This window comes from Drosophila arizonae, chromosome 3 (assembly GCF_054131065.1).
Source record: "Drosophila arizonae isolate 15081-1271.41 chromosome 3, UAZ_ARI_1.0, whole genome shotgun sequence".
In the NCBI taxonomy this organism is placed as follows: Eukaryota; Metazoa; Arthropoda; class Insecta; order Diptera; family Drosophilidae; genus Drosophila; species Drosophila arizonae.
The window spans coordinates 8602358-8620241 of NC_142923.1; the positions used below are offsets into that span (position 1 = coordinate 8602358).

At 41.0% G+C, this 17884-nt stretch overlaps 2 protein-coding genes across 4 annotated transcripts in view; one reads left to right on the forward strand and one right to left on the reverse strand.

The window, feature by feature from the left end:
* Positions 1-3206, forward strand: Vps53 (vacuolar protein sorting 53). Its single transcript, XM_018004436.2, has 4 exons — positions 1-221; positions 296-808; positions 866-2034; positions 2100-3206. Exons 1-4 carry the CDS (start codon positions 117-119, stop codon positions 2995-2997), a joined length of 2685 nt encoding a protein of 894 aa, XP_017859925.1. The 5' UTR covers positions 1-116; the 3' UTR covers positions 2998-3206.
* The window catches only part of Traf4 (TNF receptor associated factor 4), a 25752-nt gene continuing 11061 nt past the window's right edge, over positions 3194-17884 (reverse strand). The window contains exons 1-2 of one of the 3 annotated variants that reach the window (XM_018004440.2): positions 13179-13749; positions 3194-5155 (exon numbers count right to left, since the gene is read on the reverse strand). In XM_018004440.2, the coding sequence (XP_017859929.1) occupies positions 3959-5155; positions 13179-13454 (1473 nt within the window). In that variant the 5' untranslated portion in view covers positions 13455-13749 and the 3' untranslated portion in view covers positions 3194-3958. Of the gene's footprint in view, positions 5156-5590; positions 5940-13178; positions 13750-17884 lie in introns of those variants that run through there. The other 2 variants (XM_089464310.1, XM_089464309.1) reach the window with 2 other exon arrangements.

Here is a 17884-nt window from a genome sequence, read left to right on the forward strand (position 1 = left end):
TCTTAAAAATACAATGTCCGCGTTGCACTGCGAATGACATTTATGACGCGGACAGCAAAAAGTTGTGATCGACTAAAATCTCTGTCCAAAATTGAGGAATATTGCAGAAAAACAAGATGAGTGAGCCTGCGGCGACAACAGCGGCTGATACCGCTGTCGTTCCATCGATGGGCAACAATAAAATACACTTTTCTAAAGAAGTAAAGCAGGTTATAGACAAGGTAAGTGACATGGCAAACATATGCCACGATTGTGACAGCTCTACAATAATTATCAAAATAATTGTTTTATGAAGGTCCTGAAAACGGACGAACAGGATCCCATGGATGCCCCCGATTTCAATACTGTAGACTACATCAACCAATTGTTTCCCAATGAGCAGTCGCTGGCCACCATCGATGAGACAATTCAGCGAATGCAATGCGAAGTCTCGCTAATCGATGATAATATTCGCTCTGTGGTGCGTGGACAGACGAACACGGGCCAGGATGGGCAACTGGCGCTGTGTGAGGCACAGAAGGTGATCAGTTCGCTATACAGTCACATTATTGATGTGAAAACTCGTGCCGAACGCACCGAGGAAATGGTCAAGGAAATTACGCGTGATATAAAACAATTGGATTGTGCTAAGCGAAATCTGACCTCAGCTATAACTACGCTAAATCACTTGCATATGCTTGTCGGGGGCATTGAGAGCTTAAATGAGCTAATTGTGCGTCGCTCCTATGGCGAGATTCTTAATCCACTGCAAGCCATTACAGAAGTGAATCAGCATTTCCAGCAGTATTCGGACATTGAGGAAATCAAGGTGGGCTATTTAACTAAGCAAAATATTATTATTTAATCACATCAATTCATATTTTAGAATCTCTCCCAAAGCGTGGACAAAATCCAAGTGACATTGGCTCAGCAAATCACCGAGGATTTCAAGGAGGCCTTCGCCAGCAAACCTTCCACACAACACAAATTGGGCTTAAATCAATTGGCGGATGCTTGCAAGGTGATGTCTGTGCTGGACGCCAAGGTAAAGAAGGAGCTGCTCAAATGGTTTATAGCCCAACAGCTGGAGGAGTACATGCATTTGTTTCACGAGAATCAAGACATTGCCTGGTTGGATAAGATAGATAAACGTTATGCCTGGCTTAAACGTCACTTGCTCGACTTCGAGGATAAATATGGCGCGGTCTTTCCGCTAGACTGGGAGGTGTCAGAGCGCATTACGGTAGAGTTTTGTCGCCAGACGCGTCAACAGCTTTCACAGATCATGGCCAAGCGAACGAACGAGATTGATGTACGCCTGCTGCTGTTCGCCATTAATAAGACGCAAGCCTTTGAGCAATTGCTCTCCAAACGTTTTACGGGCATCACTTTGGGCGCCACGCCCGCCGAGCAGACGCGTGTGCTCACACTTCCAACGACAGCGGAGGCGCCGCTCACCGCGACTGTATTCCACGACCAGATTGGTCAATGTTTTAAGCCACATTTGGATATTTATATACGAAGCATTGATCGCAATCTTTCCGAGTTGCTGGAGAAATTCATTGAAATGTCCAAAGAGCCTTACAAGTTTGCAGAGGCCAAGACCACAGTCTACCCCAGTTCGGGTGATCTTTTTGTCTTCTACAAGAAGTGCATGGTGCAGTGTAATCAGCTGAGCAACGAACAGCCCATGTACGATCTGGCACTGGTGTTCAAAAAGTATTTACGCGAATACGCTGCCAAAGTGCTGGAGGGCAGCACGCCTAAGGTGGTGACCAGCAGCACGGGCAGTTCCATTGGCAAAAGCGTTTCGTTGCTGACCCGCGACATGCAGAATCTGTCCACAGCTGCCGGCCAGGTATTCCACAACTTTCTGAAAGAGGGCGACACTCAGCGCTTCGCTCGGGATGATCTTGTGCGTATTTGCTGTGTCCTCACCACAGGTGAATATTGCCTGGAGACGGTGCAACAGCTGGAGGATAAACTGAAGGAGAAAGTAACGCCTGCTTATGTTAGCAAAATAGATATGAGCGAGGAGAAGGATGTGTTCCACCGGTAAGAGAGTTTTTCTATTGAAATTATATATAAAACTAATCATTGTAATTCCGCTCCTCTCACAGCATCATTTCCAACTGCATACAGTTGCTCGTCCAGGATCTAGAGGCTGGCTGTGAGGCTTCTTTGCAGGCCATGGCCAAGGTGCAGTGGCAGCACATCAGCAACGTGGGCGATCAGAGCGCGTTCATTAGCAGCATTTGCAGCAATTTCAAGCAAACGGTTCCCACCATACGCGATACACTCGCCAGCTCCCGCAAATACTTCACACAATTCTGTCATCGCTTTGTTGCCGCTTTCATACCCAAGTTCATCAATGTGCTCTACAGATGCAAGTTAACTCTGTCGGATGGCTCCAACAATGTGCTGGGCTGTGAGCAGCTGCTGCTGGACACGCATTCGCTGAAGACGGCGCTGCTGGAGCTGCCTTCGGTGGGTTCGAGTGTGAACCGCAAGGCGCCGACAAGCTACACTAAAGTTGTGGTCAAGGATATGACGCGTGCTGAAATGATCATCAAAGTGGTCATGACGCCCGTCCAGCCACCGGCGCACTTTACACAGCAGGTGCTGAAGCTGCTGCCGGACATAACCATAGCCGAGTACCAGAAAATATTGGACATGAAGGCGGTGAAGCGAGTCGATCAGCTGCAGCTCATTGATCTGTTCAAGCACACAGCCTCCGCGGCGGCGGTCAGTGGACTAATGGATGCACCAGCCAGCGATGAGGAGACACCAACGGTCACTGACGCGCCTGCGCCTGCCATAGAGGAGCCAGAGGTTATAGCAAATCCCACAGCCGATGCCACAGCGACGGCAAGCACCAGCACAGCAAATGCCACGCCCAAGCGAGCCTTCATCTTCAGCGTGGGCAGCTTCACGGGCAGTGCGGACAAGAATGCCGATGGCAGCTCCCAAACAGGCATCCGCAAGCTGGAGAGCCTGCTCAAGAAACGGTTTCCCTAGTCAAATGCGCTAATTAGTAAATACTAAATCTAGCATTCCATTCCATTAGTTCGATGAATGGAAACAAAACCTGTTTCCCTCGAAAGCCTAGCTTGAAGTTAGTATTCTTTATGAACTGACCAGATTTCTAATATATGTATTTCCAAGCCTTTTCTAGGCCTTCGAAAAAAAAATGATAATATTAAAAGACACAAAATAAGTTTACTGAATATGGTATTTGCTTTTATTATAGACTTTTGACTTCTCTTAGCTTTAAAACCATTAGCTTATGTGACTATATTGAAAATTTTATATATCTTAGATGTTCGTTAATGACTAAGTTGGTCGCTTAAACACTGTGGAGCTCTTAGATATCTAGGGTTTGCGTTTATTTTATGTACATGCAATAACTAAATAAGGAAATTCCTTTTCTCCTTTTCTTTTTTGTTAAAATAAACCGTACGATCTATAATTTGAAGATCTTTTGAAAGTTTTGAAAGTCGCCAATGAGAGCGCACACAAAAATACAAATCTCTATAACAAATGACTTAAGACACGAACTAAATTAGAGCGTAAAATTAATATTTGAATATTTCTGTTGAAATTTTGTTCTTGTTGTTGTTTGTTTTTATGTTTAGTATGCTTTGGTTTAATTCCAGCACTGCAAAACCTATATAGTTACTATATATAGTTGTATATATAATGTATATATATTAATGTTGGTGTGTATGTATGTATATAAGCTATATGACTATTACGCGGTAGGCGTGGCTGATCAGCATTCAAAGGCCAGTTAGCAAACAATTGGCTAACAACGCCTGAAGCTCTTGCTCTTCTTCTTCTTAAGTTCTATTTACACAGGGCTAGTCTCACACACACTCTCACATTCAAATACACGGTATTTAAGGAAGTCGAGTATGCCTAAGGCTACAAATGGGGAGTCATCCTTGCTGGTGCCGTCTTCTTCTTCTTTACTTTCTCCTTAGACAGCTACAATTTTGCTGGGATCCACCTTGACACGCAGAAAGACGGTGTCAGCCTTGATGAAGGGTCGGCTATGCAGCAGCTCGTGCGAGATGAAACGTGGAAATCCAAAGCCAAGCTGATCGGGCTCGTTCGATGGCCGTTGGAAGTTCTCCCAGGTTGGATCGGGTACAAAGGACTCGGCCACGCCGCCCTGGCCGCTCTGGGCGCCCTGCTCGAACAGCGTGAAGGTGATGGAGTGCGAGAAGGGCCACTTGAGCAGCGCATCATATTCTCCGGGCAGCACTTTGATATACACCGAGACATGGGTGTTCTCGCCCGGTCCGTTGCCATTGAGGAACATCGAAGCCTGCAGTTTGTAGCCATACTGTGAGGTGTAGAACGGCGGCGAGACTAGCTCCAGGCCGTCCTTGCCGCGCGCCTCATTCATTTTGGCTGACCAATCGGTGATCTTCCAGAGCAGCGTGCCAGTGTAGTTGATCGACAGCTTTGATACCGCCGACTTGAGCATCTGGATCTGCTGGCCCTGGCGGCTGCTGAGCGCCACCATCAGCGACAAGTGAGCCGCGGCGCTGTTCTCCAGATGCGCCTCCAGCAGTTGGCGCGGACCCTTGAAGCGGCAGCCAGCCTCCTTGAAGCTGCAGGCCAAAGCCAGCGACTGGCACTCGTCGCGCAGATGCGCCTCCAGCTCGCCGCGTGGTATCGGACCCGCATCGCAGCGCTGCGGACAGGCGAGCGGAGTGCGCGGACACTGGGCCGCATGCAGCTGCAGCGTGTCGGCCGAGAACTCGCGCTGGCAGTGGGCGCAGCGACGCAAGCGCTTGGCGCAGTCCTTCGACTTGTGCAGACTCATGCGACCGCGCAGCACACGCTGGCCGCACTTGGCCTCGCAATATACCGGCTCCTGACCACAGCTGCCGTTGTGCTCCTCCAGGCCAGCGCCCGAGAATTCGCTCTGGCAGAACTCGCAGCGTGTGCGGCGCATCGTGCAGGTGTACTGCAGGTGATCGGTCATCATGATGCGCGGTATCTGTGCGCCACACTTGTTGGGGCACTGGGTGGCGTCGTGCTTGCACGTGTTCAAATGGGCCTTCAGCTTACGCAGCTCATCCGACCACTTGCAGCCCTGCTTGTGGTGTATGCAAAAGACCAGCGAGCCCATTATCGCTTGCTTCGGATCGGGACCAGGATAAATCTGCAAGGCATAAAGGAGAGGAGCAATTAGTGGGAGCTCTTGAATGCTTATATATCAATTAGGATTAAGAGAGAATGGGAGATCAAAGAGCGTCGCCTTTCTAAAAATGTTGCTAATAAGTATCTACATTCAAGTAGCATATACAAGATCTTTCAAGTACAATAATGATCAGATACCACAAGCAAAACTCGCATACCAATAATGTATATGTATGTATAAGAATACTTTTTTAAGTGCCTATGTGGTGAGCGAAAGAGGAGATACAATATCTTTAGTGCCACTTAAATATTCATCAGTCTATCGAGTGAAGTTAAGTGCTACTAAAACTATGCTTTAGTTTCTATCTTTCGGATTCCAGTTTGAGATGCGATAGATAAAATATATTTGTATTTTCAGCTAAAATAATTATATTAATATAATATCTATTACACTCACTTTACACTTGACTTTGCCAAATCTTTGCCAAAAACCCATCGAACTCAACTCGCGAACTTGTAGTTCTCGACTGTTGTAGGTGCTGGACTAGGCAAAGACTTTTATACCTCATTGTGATTGATTTGTTCCTTATTTCTGTTCTCGCCTATCCTCTGATAAGCCATATTTAAGGATGTGTTACATAGGTGTTTTATCTACTTAGCCAGCCCAACCTCTTCATTTAATTTTCAGGTTGCTTTCCGTTTTCTTTTTCGTTCAGCTACCTAAAGCCAGATTTGCTACCTGCAGCTACCACACCTCACACATCTAAGAGTCGTCAACTGTTTACACATGACTGATCATGTTCTAAGACACACACACATACCTAGGCATAGGCATAGAGGCACTTCCTGTCTCCCATTTTGGGTTTGCTTGACTGCATTTTGTGCATGCGCCTGGGTTCGAGGCGAGCTCGCTGCATACTTTTCTTTTGCTTTGCCTGCTTTTCTCTTAATTACAACAACACAGGGGGAGCAGGGGGCGTGGCTAACAGGGAATGCGGCGCAGCAACTGACATCCGGCGCGTCACTATATTATATATACATAATACACATATAAAAAAAATTATGCGAAAATATGCAATCTAATTAGAGGAAGTTTTTCATGTGAAAAAGAAAAATGTTTAAATGCGACAATGTAAATTCCTGAGCTGATTGACTGACTGATTGATTGATGGCGAAGTGAAGTATAACTAACTGTTGCAAATTCCACTCGTAAATGTGAAAAATTAGTGGAAATGTTTTGTTTATTTCGGAAATTCCATATAGTAAATGCAATTGAATTTCACTGTGAAATCTTTGCTCAGGCATTGCCACATAACTGTATATCTACTCAGGCACACATGTGTTTGTTTGTTGGCGTGTGTGTGTGCGTGCGTGTATGATCGATACCCCAGTACCCCTTTTTTTCGTTCTCCAACAACTTTGCAGCTCCTAACCGAGCGTCGCGACATTTCCGGTTGACTCTTTTAATTGACCTTATCTGCAGCTCGACGGCGCTTCGGGCTGAGCGTGGCTTGAGTTTTGATAAATGAACATGTCTCGACATGTCGCACAGGCCTACAGCAACATCTCCCCAAGAGAGCGACAGAGTGAGAGAGAATGACATCAAAATGAAAGATATATAATAAGCAATTAACACATAAGCCGAGCCCCGTCCGGGTCGCTCGCTCTGGAATGGGCGTAAAGCATGAAAAAATAATAATAAAACAAAAAAAAATGAGAAAAAAATAATAATCATACACATACATACATGCATATGTATATATGTATGTACATATACATTTCTATGGAAGTGCCTTTTGCTGGTAATTTAATTTAGCTTGAAAACAAGTTTTGCGCTATTCTTACTTCATAGACTTCATTTTTTTATGTCAACTAAAAAAGAGCATTAAAAACTGAACTTCAGTTTCTTATGTGAACTCCACGAAACTGTTGACCAATTAGCTGAATTTCTGAATTGGGTGCCGAAGATTCATGCAGCCAAAGCATATCTCTCGATGCATAAACAAATTTAAGGAAATGAAGTTTGTGTAAACATGATGTAAATGATGTAAACATTAATTGAAAACTGGCGAGGAGATCAAAAGGCCGACGACTGTTTGTCAACTTGGAGAGCAATGCCAACTGTTTACAAGGAAATCAAACAGGAACAGCGACAGACGAACGAGATGTGGTAGAGGCGGGGGAGGAGGGAGGCAGCTAGAGATCATTGACTTTTTATACAAGCAATTACTTCAGTTTTATATATATGTATATATATTTTTTAAAAGTGTGAGTTTTGGACCACACAGCATAGCTCAAATGATTATATACTATATAGTTAAAGTGAACCGGAAAAATATATAAATATAATGGCTCAGTCCGATGTCAATTCGGCAAATAAGCTGAGCTGCCTTGAAGACAACGAACAATTTATATGTTGGGCGTCTTTAGCTACATTGAACTCCAGTTAGATGATTAACGAATATCACTTAAAAAACAGTTTGCCAAATGTTACGCAATGCTAAAACAGAAAAAAATCCATTTGCTGCACTCCAAAACATGTTATATAAAACTCGAATCATTTAAAATTCAATTTGTGCGTGCAGACCATGAAAAAGAAAAAGCGCTGATAGCAGACAGAAAAAAAAAAAACAATAAACAAAACAAAACATTGTTTAAAAAAATATATAAATGAAAGAAAAAAAAAAATAAACTAAACAAAACAAGCTTAACAATTAACAAGAAAAGAAGCTTAAGCCAAATTAATTAACACAAAGAATGAAACAAAAGACAACGGATTCTTTTTTGACAGAGGATAACTAATTTTTTAAGATCCATAAACGGGTATAAATAGTATGGATAGTGTAGATAATATAGAGATTATGTATATATAGTGTTAATAATAATATTGATTCTAGTGATAACATAGATAATATAGAGAGTGTGGAAAGTATAGATATTAGCGTAAAGTAGTAAAGTAGTATATATAGTTTTTCTGTATATAAGAGACAATAAAGTATTTAGATCTGAAGATAATCTTGTCTCCAAAGTAGCTTCGAATGGGCTGCAATTAAATGAAATTTACTTTAGTCTGAGCAAGGTTTACTTCATTCAGTAAAGGGCTACCTATAAATGCTGTCATGTCAGAAAAGCAAACCTAATATAATAAACGTGTAACAGTCGCCAGTTTTACTTTTATGAGGCACCGGCTGCAAGCAGCACTTGGCCGCACTTGGAACATAAAAATTCAATTTTGAAAGCGAAAAAAAAAAAAAAAAATAGGGAGAAGAAGTTATCCATTCTGATAATTTTAGAAAATGCTGGCAGTGCAACGGCTTCTTGGCATGGGTCTAGCATAATCCCACATAAAAGCGGCAGGAAAATAAGATGGTGCTCATCCATAAAGTTCAAGGCGCTCGTAGATATAGTCGGGAGCTGCTGACATGTTTGTTTTATTTTTGTTGGCTTTTTTATGGGTTGCTCATGGGCTGGGGGTGACTTCTGGACCCAATCAGGCAGCAATTAAATCCCATACCAACGCATTGTTTATGTTATTGTTGAAAGTTTCTCGAAGCACCAAATAAAAAGAAAAGTTTTTTGGGCATGTTTTCGACATTATTAATAGACAAGCTCTGGGGAGGGTGCCCGAAATACGAATATATACCATTTCATCTAATTCTTTTTGTTTCTCTTTCTGGTCTTTTTTTTATACCGAGTGCCTGGCATATGTTATTAGCTGTTCCGCTTTACAAACTCTAATTAACTTCAATTTCACAGAGCAAAATAACAAATATAATAATAATAATGCTGGTTTATAACATATATAAAATATTTGTTAATATCCACAAAGATTTCTAAATATTTATGGTTCTTTATATCTATGTAACAGTTTTTCATGTGTCAATAAGCGCGCACGATTTCTCGACATGCTAAAACGATCATCAAACATTTCATTCAGCGAACAATCTGGCCAGATTGAGTGCAAGTTAGCACCTTGCCACCTATTAGAACTGCACCGCGGGCAATTTCCGTTCGGTATGCATTGCATTGTTCGAAGTTCGAACAAAATAGTTATAATGGGCACAGGGGCATAGGCCCAGTGGGGCGCCACATGCCGGCCAAAAGTTGAAATCGAAGACAAACAGAACTTGGCATGGGTCTCGTTTCTTCTTCTTCTCCTTCTGATCTTTGTATATGTGCTTGGTACGTGAGCATTGGAATTAGTTGTTGTTTGGCTAAACAATTTTCAGCGTTCATATGACTGTTATTATGAGAGCTTGGCTCGAAAACTGTGCTAAATGTTTTCGTATCAAATTAGAGCGCTTTGGCATATATTTGCTAGAACTGAAAACTTCCCACAGTATTCTGGCCTTTATGTTGTTGTTGCGGTTGCTATTGCTGTTGCTGTTGATTGTTGTTTATGTACCTGACTCGAAACAGCTGTGCAACAGGTTTAAGCTTTGGTTTATGTTTATTTCGTTGATGATGATGAAATAGAACGCCTCAAATGGGCGTAGCGCTGACCTAATAAAATTCATGCTACAGGTCTAAAATGCAGCGTTAGCAGTTAAAAAGAAAAAACAGCTGATGCGCAGTTTTATGAATTTCACAAAGAGCTGCGAATGCTGCTGTAGCAGCAACAGCAACAGCCATAACAATTACAACAATAGCATTTACAGATAAATACACACACATACATATATGCATACATACATGTGAGCGCAGACAGCTGCAAAAATGAAAACAAAACATAAGCAAAAGCCACAAACCCGTTTTGAGCGCAGTCGAAGAGAGAGCGGGTGAACAGGAGAGTCAGAGAGCGCAGCAGAGCAGCTGTTTCTTTTTGTCTCCTCGTCTGTTTCTCCTAATTCACGCTCTGCACCTGCACGCATACCACACCAAGAGCTCACATATACAACCATATAGAATGACTGGCTGTTGTTATTTACATGCATTTATTTTTGGCTGCCAGCTCAATTGCAAATTTCAAATTGCAAATATCAAATGTTCTAAATGCAGCGTTGCCACACTTTAGGTGCATGTTATTGCCCCACTCGTGGCAGCCGCAGCATCGCGATGTTGCAATGCTCGCTCCGCTGCAGGTGAACTTTGTGCTGGTTTTTCGTAGATTGTTGGGGATAACTGCTGCAACAGCTGCTATAGCTGTTTTGTAATAATAAAATATATATCTGTATGTATGTAAAAAACGCTGCCGTTCGATGCGGGCAGCAGCTGCCGGACAGGAAGCGACAGCAACAACATGCTGACGTTGCTTTTGTTGGCCAAGTTAAGTTGGGTTCGTCGTCTGGTATTTGGCGCGACAGCAGCACTTTTTGCTCTTTATGGCCAAAGCAGTGCTGAAAAGCTTCGCTTTTTTTTATCAACTGAATCTAGCTATGTATGTAAGTTAGCGGGACTGAAAATACTAATGAACTTAGCTTGAATTTGAAGTTCTTATCGAGGCTAGCTGCTCACACTTGAAATTTTTGTTTAGCTTTTTATTTTGTAGTTACCTTAATTATTTGTTGAATATATTTTGATAAAACAAATTGGAGCTCAAATTTTATCATATACATGTAAATTCTTAAAAACTGATCTGTATACTATATATGACAAATTTAGCTTTATTTCCGTCAACTAGCTGCTTTTTTTTGGTTTCTTTCAAGCTAGCACCACTATTGACAATATTTTCGGCTGACACATTTTTGACACGCACCGGGAGAAAACAGTTGACTCAGCTGAAATACACTTATACACACACACACTCACAAAAAGTATGATTAGCAGTTCAGTGTGAAATTCTAAAGTTTGCGCCGCGGAGTCTAATCAAAAGTCAATTTCTACAGCACGTTCCGAGCGGGTGAAAATATGTCTGCAACTTGAAGTGTGGGAAAATTGATTGCGAAATGGATTAAATTGTGGGAAATGCTTTTCCAATCTAGCGGAAATTATGCCTAGGCCAGTGCCGGATGCCAACTGCAGCAACTGGACGCTAGCTGTAAATATGTGTGGCATGTGCTTGGTGGCAGACGCCTCCACAATAGCAACCAGTTAACTGGTTTACCTTTGGCCAAGGATGTTTGGCTGCCATTGGAAAAGTTGTTTGGCCGCTTTTCCATAGCTGGCCAAAGCTGGCCAAAATACAAATCATGCGAATCAAACTGGTTTTCTAGCCAAATGGCAAATCGCATTGACTTTCTGACTTATATAAGCACATTTTTTCTCTTCTAACGGTTCATTTGGTTCATTGCTTGTTTGTTGCACGTTCGATCCGCACCGATCCATTGCCGATCCATTGCCGGGCAGACGACGCCTTTCAACTTTGGCATTTAATGCCGCCGCAGTAGCGGCGCCTAGGCTGACAGTCACGATTTTCCACGGAACAACAGAGTGTGGCATGTTACTGTGGCACATTGCCCACTGCATCGTGGTTGGAGGGTGCGGCACAAACATATGTCTGCACCGACACATTGATAACTACGCCAAGCCATAAGGTATTTGGTCAGCATCCAATCCATGTGCAACACTGGCTGTGCGCCAACTTTGATCTTTCAACAAATTGCTGAGATTTGTATGGCAATTAGATATGGGTTATATGGGACTTGGCTTAAATAAGTGGCATAAAGGTGAATACAGAGATATTCTCTCAAATTATTATATGCATATGTACATATGTGCTCACTTATTATATGTAATATAAAGAATTTAAAATGATGGATAGTAAATAAAATAATAAATAGACCCCTTATATTTGTGGAATATTTATAGCCAGTCTATAGACTTAAGGCTTATTAAAATATAATAAAATATTGATATCTCTATTTAATCATATTTTTTAACGAAACATACTTTTCGGAATATAATAATATGGATTATACATTTATGTATGTATATTTATAAAGTATAACAAATCTTTGCAATACTTTAAATAAACCCAAAATCCAAATCCAATTCCCACACAATTTTAAATCAACAAATTTTAAGTCAATTCTGTTATCACTATTATTATCGTGGGCTTTCTCTCATAATCAATATCTACATAGATATATTTACGCTATTAGAGAACGCCTCGCATGACCCAGCTATCAATTGCCTAGATAAACAGACAGATAAATCGTTAACGGTCTTTTTGGTTTGTTTATGTCTCATTTGCAATCATTTTCCCAGGCTACACACGAAGTTGCATGCACCGTGTGGCACGTTGTGCACATGTGTCGTCTATAAGTACGAAGCGCCCTTTGCTGTCCCATTCCAATTCCAATTCACATTCCCAGTTCAAGCGTAGCGACATCCTGTTTGCTTTTCATTTCTGTTTTTATATATGTATCTATTTGGCGGCACATGTGTCGCTAGATTTCTCTCTGTGTATGTGAGTGTTTCTTTAAGGAATTCTGTTTTGATTGTGTGGCCTTTGGCAAATAACTAACAGCTAGCTGGCAGCCCCATGACTAACTCGATTAAGCTGTTGTTCGAGAATTTAGTACAAAAGAACTAAAAACTATTTGCGGCATATGGCAAATAGTTTAAAACGAGCTGGCAGCACCATAACGAATTTGATTATGCAGAATTCTAAAACAAGGCAAACGAAGTTGAGCTAATAAGTGTTTACCTACTCCTAATGTTCTTTTTCTTTAGATCAATTACTTATTTGTGTCGGTTTAATGAAGAAACTGTGGTATTTGCATATTAAATATTGTTTTCTTTTTGCGTATTTGTCAAACACAACCATAGTTCTATTTATGATCCATAAAAGTGCCGACTTATCTGGCCCAGAAATAATATACTTATCAGTGAACTGCTGCTGTTTTATAGCACAAGGTATTTATCAACTTTATGATCTATTTACCTTTGTGGAACTGATTGATTGTTAATGATAAACTAAAAGCTAAGGCGCATGCGGTGCATATGCCAATTGGCGTGCTTAAGGAATTGGGTCAATGAGCTTTATCAGCAGTTGGGTTGACTGTTTGTGCAGCTGCTTGGGCCGAACAGGAAGTGGAACATTCCCCCTATTCGCTCTGCCTATCCCTATCATGCTCTCTTTGTAACAGTAATAAAAAACTTACAATTTGTTCCAGTTCTGTGATGGGCATATTGTTGACGTTGTTGTTGTTGCCCGGAGTTGGTGAATTGTGTGAGGCAGCCGAAGAATGAGATGAGGATACGGTCGAAGAAGAGCTGCGCGATGTGGCGCAGTTGCTGTGACCTTTGGTCTTGTTACGGGGTGGAGTTGGCGGTGGCACTGGGCTGGCCAGAGTTGAGCAATCCTTGGAATTGCGATTGGGCGACAAACGTGAGGGAAAACTCAACGTTTTGGTCCACTGTGCTAGACTGCGTACCATTTTGTTTTGGTTTCTGTTTTTGCTTTTGTTTGTTATTGAGACTGAATTCCCAAAGTATTTCAGTTAACTCGCCAAGTTTCACTCTTTATTCGCACAGTTTATCTTTACAGTTTCAAGCACTCATCGTTTGGTATGTATATTTCACAAGATTGCGTATTGCACGACGCACGCGCGACTCTGCTGAATATATTTGCAGTTATTTGCTTTTAGTCTCAGTTATTTTCAGTTTAATGCGCACACAAAATGCGAACCGTTTACGTCGCTAGCTCGAAAGCAACTGAATGAACGAAGTCGCCGCGCAGCAGAGCTAGCCGAGTAGACCCGGTCTCAGTCGCGCTCTCACATACACACGCAAGCAACGCTGCGCAGTGCGCACATAGCTCACACACATGCGCAATGCTGTTTCGTGCAAGGGAGAGCGCAGCTGTAGTGCATTTTAGAGCGAGAGCGACATAAATAACTGAAGCAGCGACTGCACCAAGAGCAGAGTTTCCCATATGGAATCTCTCTCTCTCCCTCTTGTTTGGCAGTCCGTTCGTTTTTTTTTTGTCATTCTCTTCGTTAGTTTATGTTGATGAAATGATGAAATTGGCAGCCAGCCAAAGCATTTGTTGTTGTATGTAAAACAGCATTGAGAGCATTTGCTGAATGGTGCGAAAACTATGCAGCCGCTGCATGGATGGCTTGAAACGCAGTTCTTAAAAGGCATTCCAAAGGGGTCAAACTCATAATGATGTGGTAAAAAATAATGTATTTCGAAAGTAAATATGAAGAAATCTATAAAATTTTTTTTGCGATTTCATGGTATTAAAACTAGGTTAGTTAGAGTGTTTATAGTTTTAAAATTGCAATAAAAAATTTAGAAATATATGAACTGTAACTAAAGTATATATGAAATGTTTATATGTACGTATAAAATGTACATACCATATATATCATTTAGATCCACATCTCGAAATACAACTTGATTTGAAGTACTTTTCTAAATTTTTATACCCTATGTTTATATGCGATAGACAACAACCCCTAACACTTTCCGCTCAATTTGGCAACAGGACACTCGCGGCGGGTAGCTACAGTAATTGCTATGTTTATATGTTCGAATTCTCGAAATGTGGTCTAATGATGGCAACAAGCCATTTCTGTTGCAATTACGCAAACGGATCTGAAATGGAGGCAGCTGTTGGAGAGTGAGGACAGCGAAGGAGAAGGGGATAGTGAAGGGAGTTTGTCAATTATAACGAAACGCACTTCCGTTGGCCACATACCAAAAACCCACGCGAACATCAATGCACACAGTCAAACACACACACGCACACACACACATAAACAGACTCTAAAAAACCGGCAACAACGGCCTTGCCAAGGTTGACTGAACATGTTGAGCTGTGGCCCGTTGCCGAAAAAATATATATGTGGCATAAAACAAAAGCGGGCGACAAGAAAAGCTGTCAAGAGAGAGAGAGAGAGAGAGAGAGTGCGGCAGCAGCTGTCTGGAGAGAGAGAGCGCAGAGAGATCTCCAGAGTTGGCCAAAACAACTCTTGCTCCGCTCTATCTCCCTCTCTTTCCCTGCTGCTGTCTTGCTCTCTCTTTTTCGATCTCTCTCACTTCACATCTCTCTTTTTTATTTAATGGCACAAAAGCCGCTTACAAGCTCAACGTTGACAGCATTTTCATCTGGTTAGGAAATAGGCTCAGGCTCTGAAAGTTTCAATACCCTGTAAGCAGAGTACGGGCATATACATATATAATCTTATCAACTGAATTTTCATCAAAACTCTGATCGTTATATGAAACTCTTATACTGTCTTATATTATAATATAAGATAAGTTATATGTATATAAGACATATGCTAGACATTCACTCCTTAGGGTATTTCAAGCTCATATATTTTTGTTGTTCAAGCCCTCGCTGAAAGTACACGGTCTGTTTGGTTTTTTGGCCAGCTGCTAATTAGTTGGCATAGTTGTGGCCCATTGCTCACTGCACATTCCCGCCAATTTCTAAATTCCAGAGCATCTTGACATCACGTGTCGGCCATAACTGTTGCAGATGCATTCCATTGCCAATCAGTGCGAATGCGCATTGTTCGAGCTGAGGACATTGTGTGGTCGCATAGCAGCAGGAAAATTGAAAAAGGAAACGAGATACATGCGTGTGTGTGTGTGCCAGGCAGCTGTTTTATTTGGTCGAAACAATGCGCTTATTGACAGTTTGTTAAAGGTGTCGCATGGATTGGCAGACAAAGGATACAGCATAGTATCCTGTATACATATATACCCTCTGTAGACATATTTTATGTATCCTATGTGCACATTTCCGCAGTGGAATAAAAGAATGCCAGGTATTAAGGAATTTGTTTTCATTTCATTTTTGTGTGCATTGAATATTAACATTTTTATGGAATTTCGTATTTGAATATGAAATATGTTTTATTGTTCGATCTGTTATATAAAATATAGCTCTCTCTTACAAATATTTATGTTTTTTTATTAGCATAGTTATGATATCATGCATGAATCATATAAACTTTGTACCATAACAAACTAAAGTCATCTTTCCTACAATTCCTTCATATTATTTCCCACTCTGTGTGAATTTTCACAGCAAATCTGGCAACAATATTAATTGGCATTCAGTTTTCATATAATAATTAATTTTTACTCAATCATTAATAATCAGAAAGAAAAGGGAATGTAAATTTGTTTTACATTGTATGTAGGAAAGTCAAAAATATTGTGAATTTATCAATTTCTCAATGTCAATAATTGAATGACTAATTAGCATCTAAGCTAATTACAGAAAGTTCCACTTTGTCTGAGATCATAACATGCTCTATATTTATGTGTATATTGTTATACATTTAACAGGTAAAGTATATCCGTTAACAATAAAGTATTTCCTCTTCCACTGCCAATCAAAACATGATTTTGCTTAATTAAGAGTTTAGGGGCAAGAAATACACACAAAAAATAAAAGCAAACTCAAAATTTAGACAGATGTAATATTAATAAAAAGATGAAATATTTTGAATGGTGACGATTGAATACTCTATTAGATCTCAGCTTATCTAGTATATGAATATTATAATTTAAGGAGGGAGATGTCTTGAAAAACAGGCAATATTTCTGTCAAAACTTTATTTATCATTAAATTTCTTTTATGGAGATATACTTATGACATAAGGATATGAAAACAATAATACCCATTTGATATAAATATATTATTATACTCTCTACATATACATATATGTGATCAAATCTATTGATCAAATTGCCAAAAGTGGTTTATCTGAGTAGGAACTTAAATAAGGCTTAAATTTTGATTAAGACTAGGCATACTGCACAACCTATCTATAATACTAATTAACAGAGTGTATAACGAAATTTAACTTATATAAAAAAATAATGTTGTTGTTGTTTATTCGGAAACTTCTCATAAAATGGGAAGGCGTGCGCCTAATGATTAATCTCTTGCGTAAACATTCAACATTTAACATTCATAAACAAGAAGTAACATCAAATATTTGTGAGCAAAGCTGATAAAGTGGCTGTGGCTTATCAAGCTCGCCCGTTGGGTATATCTAGTCGCAACCAGCAGTCAGTTTGTCAATTTGTCAGTCCATCAAAGGGACCCACATCAGATAGAGAGACAGAGCATGGGAATGGGCGTGTCCTGGCTTGGCCTATAGACTCCATAATATTTCCATTTCCATTTTCATTTCTCTTTTCTTTATCTCAGCTACTTTTTTGCTGCTTCTTTATTTTTGTTGTGAACCGTGTGGACACTTCGAATGAAAATATTCTGCGGCTTATCTAAATTCCCGAAAATTCAGTTGTTTATTGTTGTTGTTTTGTTTACAAGCAAACAGTTAGCTGTGGTTGTTGTTTTTTAATTTTATTTTACAAATCAACACCTCGAGTATCAATTACCCAGAGCGAGATGCAAAACTCCATTTGAGCCAGAGCGCTAGAGAAAGAGAGGGAGAGGTAGAGAGAGTGATAGAGGTTGTTGGCTGGACAGGCAGCGCTGCGTGAATCATTCTGAAGTCTGCTCTGTGTACATTTCTCAGATCCGTTCAGACTCGCTTTATCTACACTAATTAAAGTGTGACCGACCGTCTGTCAGAAGGACCGACGGACAGCTGGAGAAACGGACTTACTTATGGACGTACTGGCAGCATTCGTCGTGAAATGTAAATCCTCTCAGCTATTTATTTATGATCTTTTATTATTCCACTGATGACAAACTGAGCGAAATGGCAAAAAAAGGCGAGCCTGGGCTACCGCACACGCCGATCCCTATCCATCTTCCAATTCCAAGCCCTTGGCCCTGTGCGATCTTGTCTGGCATTAGTTGCGGATGGTTAGCGTTGCTAAAAGATATTTAGACAGCATAGCAGTTGAAGTACTGTTCTCTGGGTTTCTG